The following is a 22667-nucleotide window of genomic DNA, read 5'->3' as shown; positions in this document are numbered from 1 at the left end:
GAACTAGTGCAAGATGTGGAAGTTGTGTGCACTTGTCCTCGCCAAAATGATATGAGTGAAGTATGTTGGCTGAGTCACCCTCAAGAACTGTATAGTTCTTCTTCGGGATCCACACCATCTTGATGGGAATCCTTGAAGTTGTAGTTGTACTTGATGAAGTAGAGAACTTGATGTAGTCTTGGGAACCCACTTGACCAAGGCTTTGGGAGCTTCCTCAAATGCATCAATCTCCTCTTGAAGCTTGTCCTTGCCTTTTTGCTTGTGGTCTTGTGGTGGAAGATCGTCTTGAGCTTGTGTTCCTTGGAAAGAAGTAGGATCATACTTCTCTTTTTGAGGAACAAATTTCGTCTTGGGGTATTGATCTTCTTCGCACTCAACTCCATTGGCATTGAACTTTCGTTCAAAACCAACACCTTGATTCTTCCGGTGTCTTCCTTGCTTGCGTACAATTTCCTCAAATTGCTTACTTCCGGCAAGGCTTTTGTAAACACCTTTCTCTATAATTCCCTTCAATAGGCTATTTTCTTGATCAAGTGTAACTTGGCTAAGAGAATCATTAGTGGAATCAAGAGAACTACTAGAAGCAACATAATTGGGTTTAGCATGATTATTGTTACTACTAGAAGAAGAATCTTTCTTACTCTTGTTGCTAGATTTAACTTGTGGCATGTAAGTAGACAACAGTAAACGCTTGGCAATGTAAGAAGAACTTTTCTTGCAAAGATTGTCATTGATTGCTTTTAAGAACCCATGCTCTTGCTCAAGGTTGAGCTTTTGGAAGCATAACTTCTCATGAGTCTTTAAAAGCTCTCGATGATTTTCCAAGGTAGTTTCATGAGCTAACTTCAGAGTGTTTAGTTCTTTAGTTAGACGCTCAATCTCCTTCTTATCATCGTCATTCGTTTTATCTTGATTAGCATGATTAATAGCAAGTTCATCATAGTTTTCATCACTAGAATTGTCAACGAGTAAATCATCATCATAGTTTTCATCACTAGAATTGTCAACAAGTAAATCATCATCACCTAGTAAGTCATCTTCATCACTATTGAAATCAACATACTCAGGGTGTGATACCTTCGGGCCTTTAGCCATGAAGCATCTTCCAATTCCTTCATTTGGTGACTCAAATATGTCGTAGGAGTTGGTTGACACAAGTGCTAGACCGGCAACACCTTCATCTTGAGTATATTCGGAGTCGGAGTGATAACTTCTCTTGGAGTGATTGTCGGAGTCGGAGCCGGATACCCATTCACCAACGTGAGCTTGATGTCTTCGTTTTGTGTAGCTCCTTGATGATTTGTCCTTCCTTTCCGAATCCTTGCTTCTCCATGATGTTCTTAGTTCATAACGGCCATCTCTACTCCTTCTCTCTCTTGGTGGTGATTCTTCTCTTCTACTTCTTCTTTTGGGAGAATCTTCTCTTCTTTTGTAGGGAGCTGTACACTCATTGGAGTAGTGTCCGAGTCTTCCACAATTGTAGCAATTACGTTCACGACTTGAAGATCTTTTGTCATTGTAGGACCTTGACTTCGAACTTCTTTCCTTGCTTCTAGTCTTGTAGAACTTGTTGAAATTCTTCACCATTAGGCTCAATTCTTCATTCAAGGCTTGTTTCTCACTTGATGATGTGGAATCATCACATGAGGCTTTGTAAGCACCACTTGACTTGTTGTGAAGCTCTTCCTTATCCTTGAGTGACATCTCATGAGCAACAATTCTTCCAATGACTTCCGTTGGCTTGAGATCTTTGTAATTGGGCATCATTTGGATTAATGTGCACACGGTATCATATTTTCCATCCAAGGCTCTTAGGATCTTCTTGATGATGAATCTATTGGTCATCTCTTCACTTCCTAAGTCGGCAAACTCATTTGTGATGAGAGCAAGCCTAGAGTACATTTTAGCGACACCTTCAACATCCTTCATTTTGAACTTGTCAAGTTGACTTTGAATCACATGGATTCCTTGACGGAGTCGGTACCTTCGTGCATATCAATCAAAGTATCCTAAACTTCCTTTGCATTCTCAAGACGGCTGATTTTGTTGAATTCTTCGGGGCGCAATCCATTGAAGAGAATATCACAAGCTTGAGCATTGTATTGTAGCATCTTCAACTCTTCCGCGCTAGCTTCACGGTTCGGTTCTCTCCCATCAAAGAATTCACCTTGCAAGCCAATACACACAATAGCCCAAACGGCAGGGTTATGTCCAAGAATATGCATTTTCATCTTATGCTTCCAACTAGCAAAATTTGTACCATCAGAGTAAGGACCTCTATGGTGGTAATTTCCCTCGCTAGACGCCATACTCTCCTAGTTTGTGAAACCAAGGCTATGATCACCAAAAGCTATGGAAATCAAGGCAAATGGAGACCAAAGCTCTGATACCACTTGTAGGATCGAAAGTATGTCTAGAAGGGGGGTGATTAGACTACTTAACCAAATACAAATCTAGCCTTTTCCCAATTTTAAGTCTTGGCAGATTTTAGCAACTTAGCACTATTCAGGTAAACAACCTACACATGCAAGTCTAAGAGTATAGCAGCGGAATGTAAAACATTGCACATGAAGGTAAAGGGAGGAGTTTGGAGGGAGCAAACGCAATGTAGACACCGAGATTTTTGGCGTGGTTCCGATAGGTGGTGCTATCATACATCCACGTTGATGGAGACTTCAACCCACGAAGGGTAACGGTTGCGCGAGTCCACGGAGGGCTCCACCCACGAAGGGTCCACGAAGAAGCAACCTTGTCTATCCCACCATGGCCATCGCCCACGAAGGACTTGCCTCACTAGGGTAGATCTTCATGAAGTAGGCGATCTCCTTGCCCGTACAAACTCCTTGGTTCAACTCCACAATCATGACGGAGGCTCCCAAGTGAAACCTAACCAATCTAGGAGACACCACTCTCCAAAAGGTAATAGATGTTGTGTTGATGATGAACTCATTGCTCTTGTGCTTCAAATGATAGTCTCCCCAACACTCAACTCTCTCTCATAGGATTGGATTTGGTGGAAAGATTATTTGAGTGGAAAGCAACTTCAGGAAGGCTAGAGATCAAGATTTATGTGGTTGGAATGGAATATCTTGACCTCAACACAAGTGTAGGTGGTTCTCTCTCAAAAAATGTATGATGGAAGTGTAGGCATGTTCTGATGGCTCTCTCCACAAATGAAGAGAGGCTGGAGGGTATATATATAGCCTCCACACAAAATCTAACCGTTACACACAATTTACCAAACTTGGTGGGACTGAATCAGAAAACTCGGTCAGACCGATTTAGTTCAAAATGTGAACATTAGGATTTTCGGTGGGACCGACATGTCAACTTGGTGGGACCGATTTCATTAGGGTTAGGGCATAATGTAATCTCGGTGAGACCGATTACACAAACTAGGTGGGACCGATTTTGGTAATAAGCAATCAGAGAGTTGGTCAGGCAAACTCGATGGGACGGACCGAAACGTTACGAAGGGGAAACAGAGAGTTTGCATTGCAAACTCGGTGGGACCGATCACTCATCTCGGTTGGACCGAAATGTTACGAAGGGAAACAGAGAGTTTGCAATCCCATCTCGGTGAGACCGAGGTACCTATCGGTGGGACCGAAGTGACTAGGGTTTTGTGGCAGTGGCTATGTCAACTGAACTCGGTGGCACCGGATAGAAAATTTCGGTAGGGACTAGTTTGACTTTTGGTTTGGGACATATGTGGATATGAGAAAGTGGTTGAGGATTTTGGAGCATATCACTAAGCATTTTGAGCAAGTAACCCATTAAGCAACACCTCATCCCCTTTTAATAGTATTGACTTTTCCTATGGACTCAATGTGATCTTGGATCACTAAAAGGTAAAATGTAGAGTCTTGAGCTTGAGCTTGAGCCAATCTTTTGTCCTTAGCATTTTGAGGGGTCCACATTTCTAATCCATGCCATGCCAATCATTGAGCTTTCCTGAAATATTTATCTTGAAAGAATATTAGCTCAATGAGTTATATGTTGTTAGGAATTACCAAAACCACCCAGGGATAGTTGCACTTACAAATACCCAGGCACTACTGAGAGCATTAGTAAGGTACACATCAATAACATGTATAACAAATATACCTTTCACTTTGCCATCCTTCTTATCTGCCAAATACTTGGGGCAGTTTCGCTTCCAGTGACCGGTCCCTTTGTAGTAGAAGCATTCGGTCTCAGGCTTAGGTCCATACTTGGCTTATTCACTTGAGCAGCAACTTGCTTGCCATTCTTCTTGAAGTTCCCCTTCTTCCCTTTGCCCTTCTTATTAAAACTAGTGGTCTTATTGACCATCAACACTTGATGCTCCTTCTTGATTTCTACCTCCGCAACCTTTAGCATTGCAAAGAGCTTGGGAATTGTCTTATCCATCCCTCGCATATTATAGTTCATCACGAAGCTTTTGTAGCTTGGTGACAGTGATTGAAGAACTCTATCAATGACACTATCAACCGGAAGATTAACTCCTAGCTAAGTCAAGTGATTGTGGTACCCAGACATTCTGAGTATATGTTCACTGACAGAACTATTCTCCTCCATTTTGCAGCTATAGAACTTATTGGAGACTTCATATCTCTAAATCCGGGCATTTGCTTGAAATATTAACTTCAACTCCTGGAACATCTCATATGCTCCATGACGTTCAAAATGTCATTGAAGTCCCAGTTCTAAGCCGTAAAGCATGGCACACTGAACTATCGAGCAGTCATCAGCTTTGCTCTGCCAGATATTCATAACACCTGGAGCTGCTCCTGCAGCGGGTTTGGCACCTAGTGGTGCTTCTAGGACGTAATTCTTCTGTGCAGCAATGAGGATAATCCTCAAGTTACGGACCCAGTCCGTGTAGTTGCTACCATCATCTTTCAACTTAGCTTTCTCTAGGAATGCATTAAAATTCAATGGAACAGTAGCACGGGCCATTTATCTACAAGAACATAGACATGCAAAATACTATCAGGTACTAAGTTCATGATAAATTAAAGTTCAATTAATCATATTACTTAAGAACTCCCACTTAGATAGACATCCCTCTAATCATCTAAGTGATCACGTGATCCATATCAACTAAACCATGTCCGATCATCACATGAGATGGAGTAGTTTTCAATGGTGAACAACACTATGTTGATCATATCTACTATATGATTCACGCTCGACCTTTCGGTCTTAGTGTTCCGAGGCCATATCTGCATGTGCTAGGCTCATCAAGTTTAACCCGAGTATTCTGCGTGTGCAAAACTGGCTTGCACCCGTTGTATGTGAACGTAGAGCTTATCACACCCAATCATCACGTGGTGTCTCGGCACGACGAACTGAAGCAACGGTGCATACTCAGGGAGAACACTTGTACCTTGAAATTTAGTGAGAGATCATCTTATAATGCTACCGCCGTACTAAGCAAAATAAGATGCATAAAGGATAAACATCACATGCAATCAATATAAGTGATATGATATGTCCATCATCATCTTGTGCCTTTGATCTCCATCTCCAAAGCACCGTCATGATCACCATCGTCACCAGCTTGACACCTTGATCTCCACCGAAGCATCATTGTCGTCTCGCCAACTATTGCTTCTACGACTATCGCTACCGCTCAGAGATAAAATAAAGCAATTAAACGGCGATTGCATTTCATACAATAAAGCGACAACCATATGGCTCCTGCGAGTTGCCGATAACGGTTACAAAACATGATCATCTCATACAACAATTTATATATCATCACGTCTTGACCATATCCCATCACAGCAAGCCCTGCAAAAACAAGTTAGACGTCCTCTACTTTGTTGTTGCAAGTTTTACGTGGCTTCTACGGGCTTCTAGCAAGAATCGTTCTTACCTACGCATCAAAACCACAATGATTTTTGGTCAAGTGTGTTGTTTTAACCTTCAACAAGGACCGGGCCTAGTCACACTCGATTCAACTAAAGTTGGAGAAACAGACACCCACTAGCCACTTGTGTGCGAAGCACGATGGTAGAACCAGTCTCATGAACGCGGTCATGTAATGTCGGTCTGGGCCGCTTCATCCAACAATACCGTCGAACCAAAGTATGACATGCTGGTAAGCAGTGTAACTATTATCGCCCACAACCCTTTGTGTTCTACTCGTGCATATAACATCTACGCATAGACCTGGCTCTGATATCGCTGTTGGGGAACGTACTATTTCAAAATTTTGCCTATGATCACGCAAGATCTATCTAGGAGAAGCATAGCAACGAGCGAGGAGAGTGTGTCTACGTACCCTCGTAGACCGAAAGTGGAAGCGTTTAGTAACACGGTTGATGTAGTCGAACATTTTCGCGATCCAACCGATCAAGTACTGAATGCATGGCACCTCTGCAATCTGCACACGTTCACCTCGGTGATGTCCCTCGTACTCTTGATCCAGCTGAGGCCGAGGGAGAATTTTGTCAGCACGACGGGATGGTGACGGTGATGGTGAAGTTACCGACGCAGGGCTTCGCCTAAGCACTACGACAATATTATTGAGGTGGAAAACTGTGGAGGGGGGCACCGCACACGGCTAAAGATCAACTTGTGTGTCTATGGGGTGCCCCCCTCCCCCATATATAAAGGAGGGCAGGAGGAGGAGGGCTGGCCACAAGGGGTGCGCCCAAGGGGGGAATTCCTACTCCTAGTAGGAGTAGGTTTCCCCCCTTTCCTAGTCCAAGAAGGAGAAGAAGGGAAAAAGGAGAGAAGAGAAGGAAGGAGGGGGGCACCCCCTTCCCCTTGTCCAATTAGGACTGGGCAAGGGGGTGCACGCCACCTCTGGTCGGCCCTCTCTCTTCTCCACTAAGGCCCATTGTGGCCCATTAATCCCCCGGGGGGTTCCGGTAACCTCCCGGTACTCCGGAAAATACCTGATACACTTCAGAACCATTCCGGTGTCCAAATAGAACCTTCCAATATATCAATATTTATGTCTTGACCATTTCGAGACTCCTCGTCATGTCCGTGATCTCATCCGGGACTCTGAACAACCTTCGGTACATCAAAACACATAAACTCATAATATGAATCGTCATCGAACGTTAAGCGTGTGGACCCTACGGGTTCGAGAACTATGTAGACATGACCGAGACACATCTCTGGTCAATAACCAATAGCAGAATATGGATGCTCATATTGGTTCCTACATATTCTACGAAGATCTTTATCGGTCAAACCGCATAACAACATACGTTGTTCCCTTTGTCATCGGTATGTTACTTGCCCGAGATTCGATCATCGGTATCACCATACCTAGTTCAATCACGTTACAGGCAAGTCTCTTTACTCGTTCCGTAATGCATCATCCCACAACTAACTCATTAGTCACATTGCTTGCAAGGCTTATAGTGATGTGCATTACCGAGAGGGCCCAGAGATACCTCTCCGACAATCAGAGTGACAAATCCTAATCTCAATCTATGCCAACTCAACAAACACCATCGGAGACACCTGTAGAGTATCTTTATAATCACCCAGTTACGTTGTGACGTTTGATAGCACACTAAGTGTCGGGGATATACCCCGCAGTAGGACCCTGCCGGATATATGACCCGGCCGAACTTGGCGTTTTATCGGTAACCCGCTGGAGGATTGGTGGGTCACGAGTCTGGCGGCTTATTGGACTGACGACTCACGAGCCTGGCGACTCACTGGTGGCCTCTAAGTCGGGTCAGATAGAGGACAAGGCCCAAGGCCCAGAAGCCCGGCTCATGTTATGGTGGGCCAGCTTAAGAGGAAAGGCATAAGGAATATTCTCCTACAAAGGAAGGAAGACTAGGACTCCACTTGTAATAGAGTAATCCTAATCCTACTAGGACTAGTCATGTAACCCGCCCCTTCAACATATATAAGGAGGGGCAGGGCACCCCAAGAGGGATAGAAAATAATGGCTAAGGCTAGACACAACTAAAAGGGGAGCCGGCTTATGCGGCGAATCCCTCATGAGCATAATGAGACCTAGCCACAAACAGCATGTAGGGCTATTACCGGATGTTGTTTCCCAGGGCCCGAAGCTGTCTAAATCCTTGTCTTGTGTGTTGTATCTATCGATTCCGCTCAACCCCTCTCTTCTCTCCTCTTTTAGTTTTGCCCGTCTACTTAGTTGGAAGAGTACAAAGCTCTTAACCATATGGATGTGGGTTCGAGCCCCATGGAGAGGATTACATCATATGATATTATTGTCTTGTGTGTTGCATCTATCGATTCCGCTCAACCCCTCTCTTCTCTCCTCTTTTAGTTTTGCCCGTCTACTTAGTTGGAAGAGTACAAAGCTCTTAACCATATGGATGTGGGTTCGAGCCCCATGGAGAGGATTACATCATATGATATTATTGTCTTGTGTGTTGCATCTATCGATTCCGCTCAACCCCTCTCTTCTCTCCTCTTTTAGTTTTGCCCGTCTACTTAGTTGGAAGAGTACAAAGCTCTTAACCATATGGATGTGGGTTCGAGCCCCATGGAGAGGATTACATCATATGATATTATTTTCAATGAAGTATATATAAAGTCCCAGCTTAGTATTATCTTACTAAGCCGGCCCTTGGGGGCTACTAGTTGCTGTTCAAGTCTACATAATCATATCTACAAAGTCCCTGCTCATTATTGCATAATGACCCGGCCCTTGGGGGCTACACTGGTTGAAGTTTTTATGAGCATAAGGCAATTACAAGTCCCAGGTTGCTGCAAGCATGATAACCCGGCACTTGGGGGCTACATATATGGAGTATTTAGTCTTTACTAGAGACTGAGATGAACATCATGGATTTCTTCAAAGTGGCAAGATCTACATTTTGAAGCCGGCTCAAGATCAGATGAGTATTTCAAGACCAATATTTTTAAGCATTGGGAGCTGAGTCAAATGAATTATTCTTCACATTTTTTCTCTGTGATAAACCAACGTCAGCAAATTGATTATGAAGTTGGCTTATTGACACGGATTTTCTAGAAGAAGGATTTAAGGATGTTCAGGTGCCGGCTTACAAGAATATTTAACCCGGAGCACAACCTGTCAAATTTGTTCTTGCGTTATTTTGCAGGATCAATTTAACATGGATAAATCCAAATTAAACTGAGGGCTAATGTCGGGGACATACCCCGCAGTAGGACCCGGCCGGACTTGGCGTTTTATTGGTAACCCGCTGGAGGATTGGTGGGTCACGAGTCTAGCGGCTTATTGGACTGACGACTCACGAGCCTGGCGACTCACTGATGGCCTCTACGGCGGGTCAGATAGAGGACAAGGCCCAAGGCCCAGAAGGCCGTCTCATGTTATGGTGGGCCGGCTTAAGAGGAAAGGCATAAGGAATATTCTCCTACAAAGGAAGCAATACTAGGACTCCACTTGTAATAGAGTAATCCTAATCCTGCTAGGACTAGTCACGTAACCTACCCCTTCAACATATATAAGGAGGGGCAGGGCACCCCAAGAGGGACAGAAAATAATGACTAAGGCTAGACACAACTAAAAGGGGAGCCGGCTTATGCGGCGACTCCCTCATGAGCATAATGGGACCTAGCCACAAACAGCATGTAGGGCTATTACCGGATGATGTTTCCCGGGGCCCGAAGCTGTCTAATCCTTGTCTTGTGTGTTGCGTCTCTCGATTCCACTCAACCCCTCCCAAGCTACCACATAGATGTGTTGGCCTCATGACTAAGTCCTTTCAACAAGGACATCTGCCGTGACAATTCCATGACACTAAGTGTTCCTGCGGTATCAGGAGTTACATAATCTCATAGTCATAGGAACATGTATAAGTCATGAAGAAAGCAATAGCAATAAACTAAACGGTCATAGTGCTAAGCTAACGAATGGGTTTTGTCCATCACATCATTCTCTAATGATGTGATCTCGTTCATCAAATGACAACACATGTCTATGGCTAGGAAACTTAACCATCTTTGATTAACGAGCTAGTCAAGTAGAGGCATACTAGGGACACTCAGTTTGTCTATGTATTCACACATGTACTAAGTTTCTGGTTAATACAATTCTAGCATTAATATTATCATGATATAAGGAAATATAAATAACAACTTTATTATTTCCTCTAGGGCATATTTCCTTCAAGAACACATCAAGAAGGTTGATTGATTGATAATATGTCTTACAATAGTTGTCGGATGCGATACACAATTACAAAGTATGGCTAATTTGGATGAGTGTTATGGTGATGGTTGTGGCTATGGAGACGGGAAATGGTGGAGGCTAGGGTTGTTGTGGATGACGAAGATGAAGGTTTCTGCAATGTTCTCTTCTCTTTTTGGTGTTGGCCCCTTCATGATATTTGTTGGGTTAGATCAGGGGCACCGTTGGTAGCTCATACGAGCGCATGCGCTCGTATGAGGCGCTTTCTTGTGCTCTGGAGTCTTCTTGCGCTTCCCACCTAGGCTCTCCTCTTCTTTTTACTCCTTTCCATTTATGTGCTTGATTTTGTCCACGTTTAGCCCCATTTCCTATGGAAACTAAATAAAGATAGGTTTGTGGAATCCTTTGCATTCATTAGTCATTAGTAGCAATATGGAAGTGGATATATTAGTTTTTGTGAAATAAACCGGTTTAATCTTAGGTGTGATGAGCGTAAAAATAGCACTCATCAGTTGGTTGTGCTGATGAGATTAGTGATGGCGGTCGGTGGTGGTGGTGATTCCGGCTTCGAATTGTTGGTGGTTGGGCTTATCGAGGCCTGGCAACAACACCGCTTGGTGTTGTCTAGAGGCCTTCTTCTCCTTATGTGCCCTTCCTCGGCGGGTCTTCTGGGGTTCGCCTGTGTGTGTGTGTGTGTGTGTGTGTTTTAGTTGTGTCTCCTCTCTTGTTTTCCATGTGTACTTTGGTTCACTTGAACCTGTCTTGTATGGAGCTGTGTGGCTTCTAGGCAAATTCAATACAAATATATTCAGGTGGGGATATCCACCCCCGGTTGGCCATTCAAAGAAAAAAGACCACTCACTTTGGCCAAGGCCACTAGCTAATCAATATGGCCTCCATTTTGAATAACATCTCCATCAACAACTTTGAAATGACAGTTTTTTTTCTACACGTACTATATATTAAAGAAGAAAGTAGGGGTAGAGAGCCCCTCCATGTTGATGTTACATATTACACAACATGAACACCAACTCCATGCGACACACTATTGTATCGATGCTAACTACTCATACTATCCCACACTACTAACTCCCCAAGGAAGGTGTTAACGTCCCCCTTGAGTATCCCCGCTTGCTTTCACGCTCTTCCCTCGGCCTCAATTTTGAGGATAACATGGTTCATGGATGGGGTCGCGCCGTCGAACACAAGGCCTTGCGGTGCTTCCGCATTTCCCAGACTATGTACGAGGGTTAGGATCGCCCTGGCATCCGTCTTGGCTCTTCCCGTCCCACACTTACCGGCGCACCATTGCAAAATAAACTCACCCCTTCTCGAAGCCCACTCCGGCTTGCCCACCACTCCACATACTACTGTCCAGACTCCCCTGGCAAACACGCAATAGAGGAGTAGATGGTTTATGGTTTCTTCTTCCTGGTGGCAAAAAGGGCACTGCTCTTGGTGGTCCAGTCCACGACGAGCCAGTTGGTCGGATGTCCAACATCTGTTCTGTAGGGCAAGCATGCGGAAAAAAACGGCATTGAAGTGGGGCCTTGGATCTCCAAGTGAACTCACCCGTCGAGGCCACCTCTCTGCCCCAGAATCTCGCTGCGTATGATGTCCTCGTCAAGAAGCACCCGTCCTTCTCCCAGGACCAAGCTATGGAGTCGCGTACATCAGGGTTCAGCTGCACCCGCGTTGTCTCAGTCCACAAGTTTAGGTATTCCTGCAACATTGGGGCTGTCAATTCCGGCCCAACACCGGTAGTCTAGCCGCCGTCCATCAATGCATGGCTAACAGTGCAGCTAGAGCGCACCCGGGATTTGATTAGGGCATATATGTTCGGCGCCACCTCTTGTACCCTTCGGCCATTCAGCCATCTGTCCTCCCAGAATAGAGCATTGTTCCTATCACCAATTGTGCAGTGAGCCGCCGCCCTAAAAAGTTGCTTTGATTCCTCAGGCACGTTGATTTGGAACTCCGCCCATGGCCTTGTAGGATCGGTGCGTTGTAGTTACGGCCATCTAGCCTGCATCGCTATATTAAGCCACTTCATGTTCGGAGTGCCGAGGCCACCAGCCCACTTTGGGGTGCAAACTGAGTCCCACACTACCGTACATTGTTCGCCGGAGGCCTGTGCTCCGGCACACCGAAAGAACCCACGTACTACCAGTTTAATGCCCCAATTATACAGCTGTTGTTGGAGATGCTCTTAGATTGATCTTTCTGTTCTTTATCAAATCTGAAACTAATCGAGCTGGCCACCATGTGCGGATGTGCCATATTTTCTGACGAGCACTCTTCACCGTTGGATGGTCACATTACCAGCTCGGTCCTCAGCAGCTTGATCAGCGACCCAACTGGCCTGCCTCCAATCCAAGGGTAGAGAGTTGTGAGGCTCGCAAACTTCCAGAATGGATAATGCCCATATCCGAGAAGACCAAGCCCTGGCCACCAGTGCCCGCAAGGGGTGAGAAGTGTGGCGTTGTGTCCTGCTGCGGCTACCCATGATCACCGTGCCTGCTTGCCCAGGCATCTGAAGCAGCAGCGTCCAACGGGCGACGCGTCTATGGCCATGGCCACCACCTCCTCCCGACTCACCACCACCCAGTACTCCTTCCTCTCCTCCACGCCATGCTCGCCCGCCACCATGGCGGCGCTCCCGCGGCGGCGGAGACCCGGCGCGCGGTACCCACGCATCCAGGCCATCGAGTTCGACCAGAACACGGTGCGCCCAAAAAGGCTACAACGCCCGTTCTATGGAGGTTGCCACTAGATTTCCTGCCGAGTTTTAACGAGCGGTTTCTTGGTGGCTTCAGGTCGTGGCCATAACTGTCGGCGTCGTCAGCGTCGCCGCCGGGATAGGCATCCCGATTTTCTACGAGAATCAAATTGATAATTCCGTAAGTTTTCTTAAGCAAGAATGGTATTTGGACAATTAAGTTTGCTGAAGTAAGATTAGGAGTAGCATTTTTTCTAGAAACATGTTGACTGAAACTGAAAGAGCCTAGACCATGCCCTTGCATTGATGCAAAATGTGATTTTGATTTTCTCCAATGCAGGCGAAGAGAGACAACAACCAGCCGTGCTTCCCCTGCAGCGGCTCCGGCGCGCGTATGTGATTATGCCCTTCGATTGATGTCCTAATTTGGTCCGCTCTTCAAAATTTTAATATGTTCGTTCCAATGCCATGGTACACTACATGTACAATGAGACGAACTGTTGGATTTTGGAAGCGTTAAAGTTTGAGTTTGATAGGAAATTTCCATATAAGATGTAACAACCGATTAGTTTAGTTTGCATTATATTTGCTCTCCATTTTGGTAGTCTTGTTTTAGCTGGAATGACCTTTTCAGATGTTAGGCGTTGCATCTAGGTCTTTCGTGCCTTGTACGGTGGATGTTAACTGAATAATTTTTGTTTTGCACCTATGTTATAACTGAATAATTGAACTGATGTATTCATTGTTTCACTCAGTGAAATGGAATTGGGCTGCGGCCTGTTTCTTGAAAAAAAATCAATTTATTTTTTGCAAAACACTATATCCAATAGTAACTTGGTTCAACCATATGTGGCATCTTCCATGTCAGGCAGAATAATCTGTGGTGCTTTATATATAACACAACCTTCTCTTCCTCGACCACATGGTGTTTCCACTTTCCAGCTAGTTCTTAATTTGATGTGGCAATAGAACCGGGTGGCATTGGGAGAATTCAGTCGTCAAACTTAATAAAGGAATTTTGATATTTCTTCGACTATTTGTTTGATTGCACAAGGCGTTAAGCAACGAAGCTGATGATGTTAAAAGAGTATGATGTCAAATGACAAGCCTTCTCCTGTCTGAAATAGTGGAATCCTTAGATAAAAAAGAATCAAAAGTTCTCTTTGTGAGTTTCAACAACTTAATTAGACTATTCCCTTAAACCGGAAGAGGATGACTAGCCATAGCAAAATCAAATGATGACTTCATGGTGCATGCCGCACACATTATTCTTTTCCTTTTTCTCTGTGTCAGCATCTAGTAGATCAGAATGTTGAAAAGAAATCGTTGATTTTCCAGAGGTATGCAGGTTTTGCACCGGAGCAGGGACTGTTACTGTAGTAATTGGCAATGGTGAATCTGAAGTATCAAAGTGTGTCAACTGCGATGGCATTGGCTCATTGACATGTACCACATGCCAAGGTAGTGGCATTCAGCCACGCTATCTTGATCGCAGGTAATGGGTTGTTCTCTAATGCTTTCATATATGTTTGTCTGTGGAATAACACCATGCTAGTTTATTTAACAACTTCAGAGTGGTACTATTGAATTACCAAAATGAAAGCATGCTTAACACATAAAAATTACTTGAAGCCATCATAATGTGGATCTTTCATGTAGAGATGACAAAATTACTTAGCTACAGATGGCCCATAGTGTTTTTCATATTGTATAGGAACCTGTCATGCCGGGACCTTGCCTTTTATGCCCTTGATAACAGGAGTATTGAATATACCCGTTTCTTATGCCCAAACATTTTGGCCAAGTGGCGACATTCCGAATAAATGGATGTACCTTGAACAAAGGAGATGTCTGATGGTCTGTTTATTTGGTTGACTAACCAGGGAGTTCAAGGATGATGATGACTGAAGATTTTTTCGTTACGAGCTAACGACGGTAAGGTGAGGAATCTGATCTAAGGATGATGCTGAATACTTGGTGACGATGTGTCCATCAGGAATGATATGATTGTTTTGTGTTGTATTATATTCCTCTCCCTTTTTGGTAAATATGTATGGATGTACATGCACACTCTTTTGATGTCTGAAAATGACTGTCCCTCAGTGGGCAAAGATGATATTTTCTTGTTGAACATTTTCAATATATGTCACATAGCGTGTTCTTTCCAATGTACTAGAAGATAGAAGATGACTCTGCATTGCGTTGGTGCTTATATTGTGGAGCAGCCAAGTTATATGCCACAATCTTTAGGATGTCAACTTTTCAGCCAATTGGTTAGTGGATGTAACACAATAGTGGAAACCAAATTGAGGGCTTCTGAGCACAGTGAGGGCAGTGTTGACCTAAGACCACAGGTCATCCCTTGTAAAACTTACGTGTACATGAATATGTCGCAACGTGGACGAGCTCCCTGGGGTTGCTGAGGCAGTGTTGGGTACGCACTTCTTTGGTTTTTTCTATGAAATCGAGAAGGTGTTGGTTCGTGATCCAGAAAGAGAGAAAAGAGAAGTGCAGATGGAGGCGGATGTTAACAAATCCCCTTTTGTGAGAACATCCACATGGGGCAAGCATGACCCTAAGTCTGGACACAAAGGAAAAAATGATGGATACAGTAAAAATGGTGGTGATGGGGACGAGAACCCTGTCGATGAGAAAGAAGGAGAAAGCATGGAATCTGAGGAATCAGAAGATAACACACTGTTAATTGAAACCATGGCTGTGGAGGCATATAACAAAGAAAAAGCGCAGGCCTCTCAGGCAATGCTAGGTGTTGATGACACCAAGCATAATGTTGATGAGATTCAGGTAGAAAAAAATGTTGATACATGTTCACATGTTGCTGTTATGCCCCATGATGATATAGCTCATTTAAATGTGGCTATGGATTATGAACAGGTGGTGGAACTTGAGGGAGAGGACCTTTCCAAGTTGGAGAAATCAGATTATCTGGTACAGTTTCCTGCCTCCCCTTCTGAGGATGTGGGAGAGGTGATTCCTACCCCTCCCCTTTTATCTGAAGAGGTTCAGAGGTTTAGCTTGAGGAACTTGCAGAATATGGAGGGAAGAATGCAAGAGAGAGCTGTTGCCATTTCCAAGAAGAGAAATTTTGAAGGTAATTCAGCTAACCATAACTCCTTTGATGCACTAGCTAATCCTGAACTGTGCTGTGAAAATGGGGGTAGCTTTCCCTGACAATAACTTCTCTAATGTGGATATTATTAGAGAACTTGAAATAGTCAGGGGGGGAATGTCCAAAACAGAGAGGGGTCAAAATGTGAGGGTAGAGGAAGAAATGATTTATATCACTACTGGTAAGGGAGACCAAACCCCTGTTAGTACTGACTGGGGGATGGGGAAGAGGACATGGAAGAGCAATTTACCTTGGTCCAGTCTAGGAAAAGGAAATGCCCTAAAGTGAAAGTGGCTACTTCCAAGCCCATTACTAGAAGTCAAAAAAATCCTGTGGAAAGAACACAGGCTGGCAGCCCTGTCCATAATACCAGGGCCACCAGAAGAGGGCGAAAGGGGAAAAGATACAAATGATAGGTCTATTTTGGAATTGCAGGGGGCAGGAAAGAAAGGAATGAGAACCTGCCTGTCCCATATGATTAAGGACCATTCTCTTGACTTTCTTTGTTTGCAAGAAACGTTGAAGAAGAATTTTTTGGTTAGTTATTTTAGAAAGCTCGACCCTCACAACTTGTTTGAGTGGGAGTGGATCCCCTCAATTGGCAAGGCTGGAGGTATCCTATGTGGGGTTCGGAAGGAGAAGTTTGAAGTAGTTGCTTGGAGAAAAGGCAGGTTCATTCTCCAGGTATCTCTTTATGATATTAGTATGAAAAAGATCTGGACTCTCTGTAGTGTCTATGGAGCAGCCCATGAGGGGGATAAAAGTGATTTTCTTAGTGAATTGGCCGATTTCTGTTGCCATATTCAAACTCCTTTATTGATTGGGGGAGACTTCAATATCCTCAGACATAGTGGAGAAAAGAATAAAAGATGGCGTCGAACAGCACATTCTGACCTGTTCAACTCAATCATTAACACTATGTGTTTGAGGGAGATTTATATGAGTGGGGGGCGTACACTTGGTCTAATAACCAAGCTCATCCGACCTTGGAGAAATTGGACCGTGTTCTTATGAGTAATGAGTGGGAGGAGATGTTTCCTATGGTTAGCATGAAGAAACTCGTTAGGGAGATTTCTGATCACAATGCTCTCTTATTGTACTCTGATAACCATGTTATCAGAGCCCCACAAAAAAGAGAGTTCAGATTTGAAATAAGCTGGCTAAAATCTGAGGAATTTCTTCCTCTAGTTAGCAAAATCTGGAATCAGAACGTGAATGCCACCAATCCTGTTGATATTCTAAATATCAAGTTAAAAAGATTTAAGAAGTTTTTCAAAGGCTGGGGATCGAATAAGTTCGGTCATGAAAAGAAAAGGAAGCAGGAGATTAGAGAAGAACTTGCTTTCATTGAGAAAATAGAAGAGGAGGGGGAGATAGACCATGAACTATTTTGTAGGAGGACTGATCTCCTTGTGGAGATGAATGAAATTCTTGTCAATGAGGAGCTTTTTCTGCTGCAGCAATCTAATGAAAGATGGCTGGTCGGGGGGATCGCAACACCGCTTATTACCAAAAAAATTGCTAACGGTAATAAGCGGAAAAACACTATACATTTGCTTCATGCTGGGAGTACGGTGATTGAGGGGACTGAGAAACTGCTGGAGCATGCCACTGATTTTTACAAAAATCTTTTTGGGCCGACTCAGGGAAACATATTCCACCTTGACCCGGATATTTGGGGGGCAGAAGAAAAGCTCGATGAGCTGGACAACGAGATTCTTAATAAACCTTTCACAGAGGAAGAAGTGAAGAGAGCCTTGTTTTCCATGAAAAGTAACAGGGCCCCTGGCCCGGATAATATCCCCGCTGAATTTTACCAGCATTGCTGGGAGATAGTGAAGAGCGATATCATGAGACTGTTTACTGCCTTTCATGTTGGGGAACTTGATGTCTGTAGATTGAACTATGGCATTATTACTTTACTGCCTAAAATCAACGGGGCCAATAAGATTCAGCAGTTCAGGCCGATCTGCCTGCTTAGATGTCCCTATAAGTTGATAACTAAGGTGCTGGATAACAGGGTGACCCCCTTTGCTGATAAGCTATTTAGTAGACACCAAAATGCATTTGTCAAGCATAGAAATATCATGGATGGAGTATTATCTTTGCATGAAATTCTGCATCATACTTACATCAAGAAGAAGGTGGGCATTGTCATTAAGCTTGATTTCGAGAAAGCGTATGACAAAGTGAATTGGGACTTTCTTTTGGAATGTCTCGAGATGAGAGGGTTTGGTCCCACATGGTGTGGGTGGATTAAAAGTGTTTTGGTTGATGGCACAGTTAGTGTGAAGTTGAACAACGTTGTGGGGCCATATTTCAAGAGCTTTAAAGGGGTTAGACAGGGGGATCCGGTGTCACCCTTCCTTTTTAATATTGCTGCTGAGTGCCTGTGTAAAATGGTGCTGCAGGCACAGAAGAATAATTTAGTTGTTGGGCTCGCTCCGGACCTTGTTGAAAAGGGAGTGGCCATATTGCAATATGCAGATGACACGGTCTTGTGCATTGATCATGATCTGGAAAAAGCTGTGAACATGAAGTTGTTGTTATACATTTTTGAGCTCATGTCTGGGCTCAAAATCAATTTCCAGAAAAGTGAGATCCTGTGTGTAGGGGGGGTGACGATATTCTTAAAGCATATGTTGATATGTTCGATTGTCAAATAGGGCACTTTCCCATGAAATATCTGGGGGTGCCAGTGACCTTTTCTTCTTTGCGAGTTGCTGACTGGGACTTTTTAGAGTCCAGATTCATTAAGAGATGTGACTCTGGCCTGTGGGGCAATGCCTCATCTGGGGGACGTTTAACGCTGCTCAATGCTAACATTTCTAGCATTGCTTTTTATTATATGTCTATGTTCCTTCTTTCTAAAACTATACTGGCCAGGATTGATAAATGTAGAAGGAGATTCTTTTGGCATGTGACCCAGAATAAGAAACGGTATTACCTTGTTAAGTGGACTAGAATTTGTAGATCCAAGAATAAAGGAGGGCTGGGTGTGAAAGATTTGCATAAGCAGAACCTTAGCCTGCTTACTAAATGGTGGTGGAAGTTAGAAACTAAATCCGGCTTATGGCAGGATATTGTGAAAGCTAAATATTTCAGTAGGGCTACTGTGGCTGACATTAAAATGAAGTGCAATGACTCACCATGCTGGAAAGCGGTCATGAAGGTGAAAAATCTTTATATGGCAGGGAGGAGAGTAATTGTTCAATCGGGAAACATTGCTAGGCTATGGATTGACCCCATTGGGGACAATATCCCTCTGGCTGAGCAGTTCCCTCGTCTTTTCTCGATCTGCAATTATCCTGATTGCACTGTTAATAAGTGCTTAAATGTTGATCCCTCCTCATTCTTTAGAAGGAGACTAAATGGTGAGCTTTTTGATCAATGGGTCGTGGTTGGTAATATGGCCAGGGAAGCGTGTGTTTCAGATGCCTCTAATGTGATCAAATGGGGCTTGGGTGGTAGAACCTCTTTTACCACCAAATTGGTGTACTCGTTCCTGGAAAAGAATATTGTTGGGTGCGACTACAGATGGATTTGGAGTGCCAGAATCCCTCTCAAAATTCAAATATTCCTCTGGCAACTTTTTCAGGATGCTGTCCTGACTAGGGATGTGATGAAACATCGTGGTTGGAAAGGGAATCCAAAATGCTCTTTTGCGGAGGAAGAGAGACCGCACAGCACTTGTTCTTCGCTTGCCCTGTTGCCAGGATAACCTGGAGGACAGTGGCATGTATGTTTGGCACTGCTTTATGCCCTGATAATATTTGGCAGGCCTACTCTTGGTGTTTTACATTCTTACCTGGGGGGAAAAGTTCTATACAGCAGGAATCGTTGCTATATGTTGGGCGATCTGGTCGTGTCGCAACAAGGCCACCTTTGAGTTCAAACCTCTTACAAGCCCGTTTGAATGTATCTTCTCTACCTGTGCCTTAATTTGCTATTGGGCAGGAATGATGAAGCAGGATGACACGACTGCCATGAGGGACGGCGCGAAGATGTTGAAGGAAAATGCGTCGATGATGATGAGGATTTGTGCTGCGAACCGTGAAGAGGCGACCTGTTGATTCTGCTGGAGATGTGTCCCTGTGGTTTAGCTTGATATTTGAGCTGCTCTCCCTTGTGTGGGACTGAACTTATTCTGCTCGACTGTTGCGAGCTTGTGTTTTGTGCTCTTTTGGGGCTGTTTGGTCCTGGTCCCTAGCTGCAGAGATATGGTGTCGTCAGGTTTTCGCCCCACAGTGAGTAATCTCGATGGCGAGTGCTCACAGTGGGTTTCCCGGCGATGCGTTGAACTCGCTTCCCCTTTTCTCCTTCTTTGGACTGTTGTATTTCCGTTATGTTGCAGTAATGGAAAGGGGTAATGCCCAGTTCAAAAAAATATTCTTTGCACAAAGTAAACTGTCTGGTACATCTGGTTTGTCCTAGCAAGTGTTTGATAATCTAGTAATGCATCGTAGGACATAAATATCTGATGAAGTAATAGAAGGATTTCCTATTCTTTTTGAATCTGTCAGGCCGGGGAGAGGGCTCTCCACCTGAATTGACATCATTTTAAAAAAAAGATAGATCCAATTTACGAGGGAGACCAGATTGAAAACCTAAGAGAGGGACCCTATTTATGAGGAAAACCAGGCTGAAAAGTCGCACAAGCAACGAAGCCCCGTCGACCATCTGACACATGACATTGTCACAACAAACACACAATGCAGGAATCAAGAGATTAAACATGGGGCAGGAAGAAAAGAGGGAAGTGGGTGCCAATGACAAAGCACGACCCAGTTGGCGTACACACCGATCATCACCACGAATGAGGTGCACCGACGAAGGGTATTATAATACCAAGAACTTCCAAATTTCCAGAACACCCGGGTAGGTATCGGTATCCCCGCTTGCTATAAATGAGAAGATGCTATCAACGACTATCATTGACCGCAAGCTCCACTACATGAGCATGACACAAGAGTAGTGCAAGTCATGGGACTACCAATGAACATGAACCTTGAATGGAAGCTCTGCCACAGAGACAACCAAAACATTTGGCAAGGTGGGGCGAGCATCCTGGTCACCGAAGGGCAAAGATCAACCGAGATAGTGGCGAGATCATGAAAGTCATCACAACACTTCCACCGCCATGGGAGGGGTCCGAGGATGAGTAGTGACGAAGAATCAACGTCATAAGCACCCCATGAAGGACAGAGGGTGAAACGACGATAGCACGGCACCATCACCGGACCCGTTGTCACCGCCAGCGAAGACCAAGGACCCACGCCAATGGCAAGGGCAAGGGCTAACAAACAATGCCTTCATGAAGGCGGGTGATCTCCACGGACTCTGTCATCATTGACTATTCACCCGGAACCACGTCGAGTAGATATGCCTCTTCAGGACCTCACATCCACAGGGTTTTATGATGTTGGGGACAGGCGTCGTGGTTGCTTGAGATACGAGCTCAGCAATTTCTTCAAGAGCACACACACCTCAATGTTGCGAACCTGGCCATTGGTTGGAATGTATAGCTGCAAGAACACACCGCCGAAGAGGTAACGACATCGGGATGACACTGTCGTGGTTGGAGTTATTCGAACGCATCTCACATAAACAACATGTTGATTACATACATATAACGGTGTCTTCAGAGCTACGGATAGATCTGTACGTGGTCCTTACTCACTCCTACGGACTCCGGAAAGCCATTGATTACTGGGTGCAACCAGTGGAAGATGGTAGCACGGGCTATATTCAACCGGTTTGGATGGCGGTCGCATAACAAGATAGGAGTCTAGGGATCTTGTCATTTTATTCATACCGGTTGTGGTATTGAGCTTTTTATGTGTTCTTTGCTCCATTTGCGAGATGTAACATTCTTTTGACTCGTACTACTTTGAGACTTTTAATAATATGGTTGCATGCATTGTTCAGATGCAGAGCCTGGGGGCAAGCCTCATTTTCCAAAAAAATACATATAACGGTGTCTATCAGTCATGTTGAATAACTAGATAGGATCACAAACGCAAGTACACGCTGCAGGTAAAACCTTAAACCTGACCTATTCTCCTTCTTATTGTTTCTTACATTAAACTGTGCGTTTGTCGGAAATCATTTTGCCTTTATATATCTTAAAAAAAACTGCTCATGGGTTCGATAACAGCCCTGACCATCGACGGTTGAATTATTTTTTCTCCAACACCAGGTTTTTGGTCCGACTCGGCGGCAGGACAGCACCCAAAGTCCGGTTTAACCTTGCTCTGCGCTGTGCTGTGGAACCGGGAGGATCCTCTCGGGCCCAGCTCAAGGTGTCCTTGAATTGGTTGAGGGAAATACCACAACATTTTCTCAGCTTTTTTGTACGCCATGCAATCTTTATCAGCATCTTTTCTGGCTAAAGTACGTAGCATTATCCGTTGGAAGCTATGCAGCTAGCCAGCAATGGTAAGTGGGAGAGCCCCCCTCTCGCAAAGCAGATTGCATCCATGATCAATAAAGCTGGGTTGCCCGCAATTGAATATTGCAAAAGAAAGTTCCCGCAGCGCTTTCATTTCACAAAAGGAAGCACACTGATCTCTCTTTGAGCTTGGGATCTTCCCTCGGGCCTTCGCACGCGAGGAAATCATCACGGTATCTCTTTTTGGCAGGAATCATCACTGCATCTTCTTTAACTGGGTGGAGCTAATTGGGCTTTGATTAAAACTTTATAATTAAGA

The 22667-nt window shown here is 44.4% G+C and overlaps 1 protein-coding gene across 2 annotated transcripts; it reads left to right on the top strand.

Moving 5' to 3' along the window:
- The first annotated feature begins 12537 nt into the window (after nt 1–12537).
- Nucleotides 12538–20359, top strand: LOC125552273 (protein SPA, chloroplastic-like). Of its 2 annotated transcripts, XM_048715769.1 has the most exons (7): nt 12682–12833; nt 12925–13008; nt 13168–13219; nt 14176–14322; nt 14711–15632; nt 15723–15939; nt 19915–20359. In XM_048715769.1, exons 5-7 carry the CDS (start codon nt 15342–15344, stop codon nt 20028–20030), a joined length of 624 nt encoding a protein of 207 aa, XP_048571726.1. In that variant the 5' UTR covers nt 12682–12833; nt 12925–13008; nt 13168–13219; nt 14176–14322; nt 14711–15341; the 3' UTR covers nt 20031–20359. The 2 variants fall into 2 exon arrangements, with proteins under 2 accessions (XP_048571727.1, XP_048571726.1); XM_048715770.1 differs by lacking the exons at nt 15723–15939; nt 19915–20359 and having other exon boundaries at nt 12538–12833; nt 14166–14322; nt 14711–14943.
- The last annotated feature ends 2308 nt before the right edge of the window (nt 20360–22667 follow it).

Source organism: Triticum urartu, chromosome 4 (assembly GCF_003073215.2).
Source record: "Triticum urartu cultivar G1812 chromosome 4, Tu2.1, whole genome shotgun sequence".
Classification (NCBI taxonomy): Eukaryota; Viridiplantae; Streptophyta; class Magnoliopsida; order Poales; family Poaceae; genus Triticum; species Triticum urartu.
The sequence above is the reverse complement of the archived record's forward strand: the minus strand, read 5'-3'. Positions and strand labels throughout refer to the sequence as shown.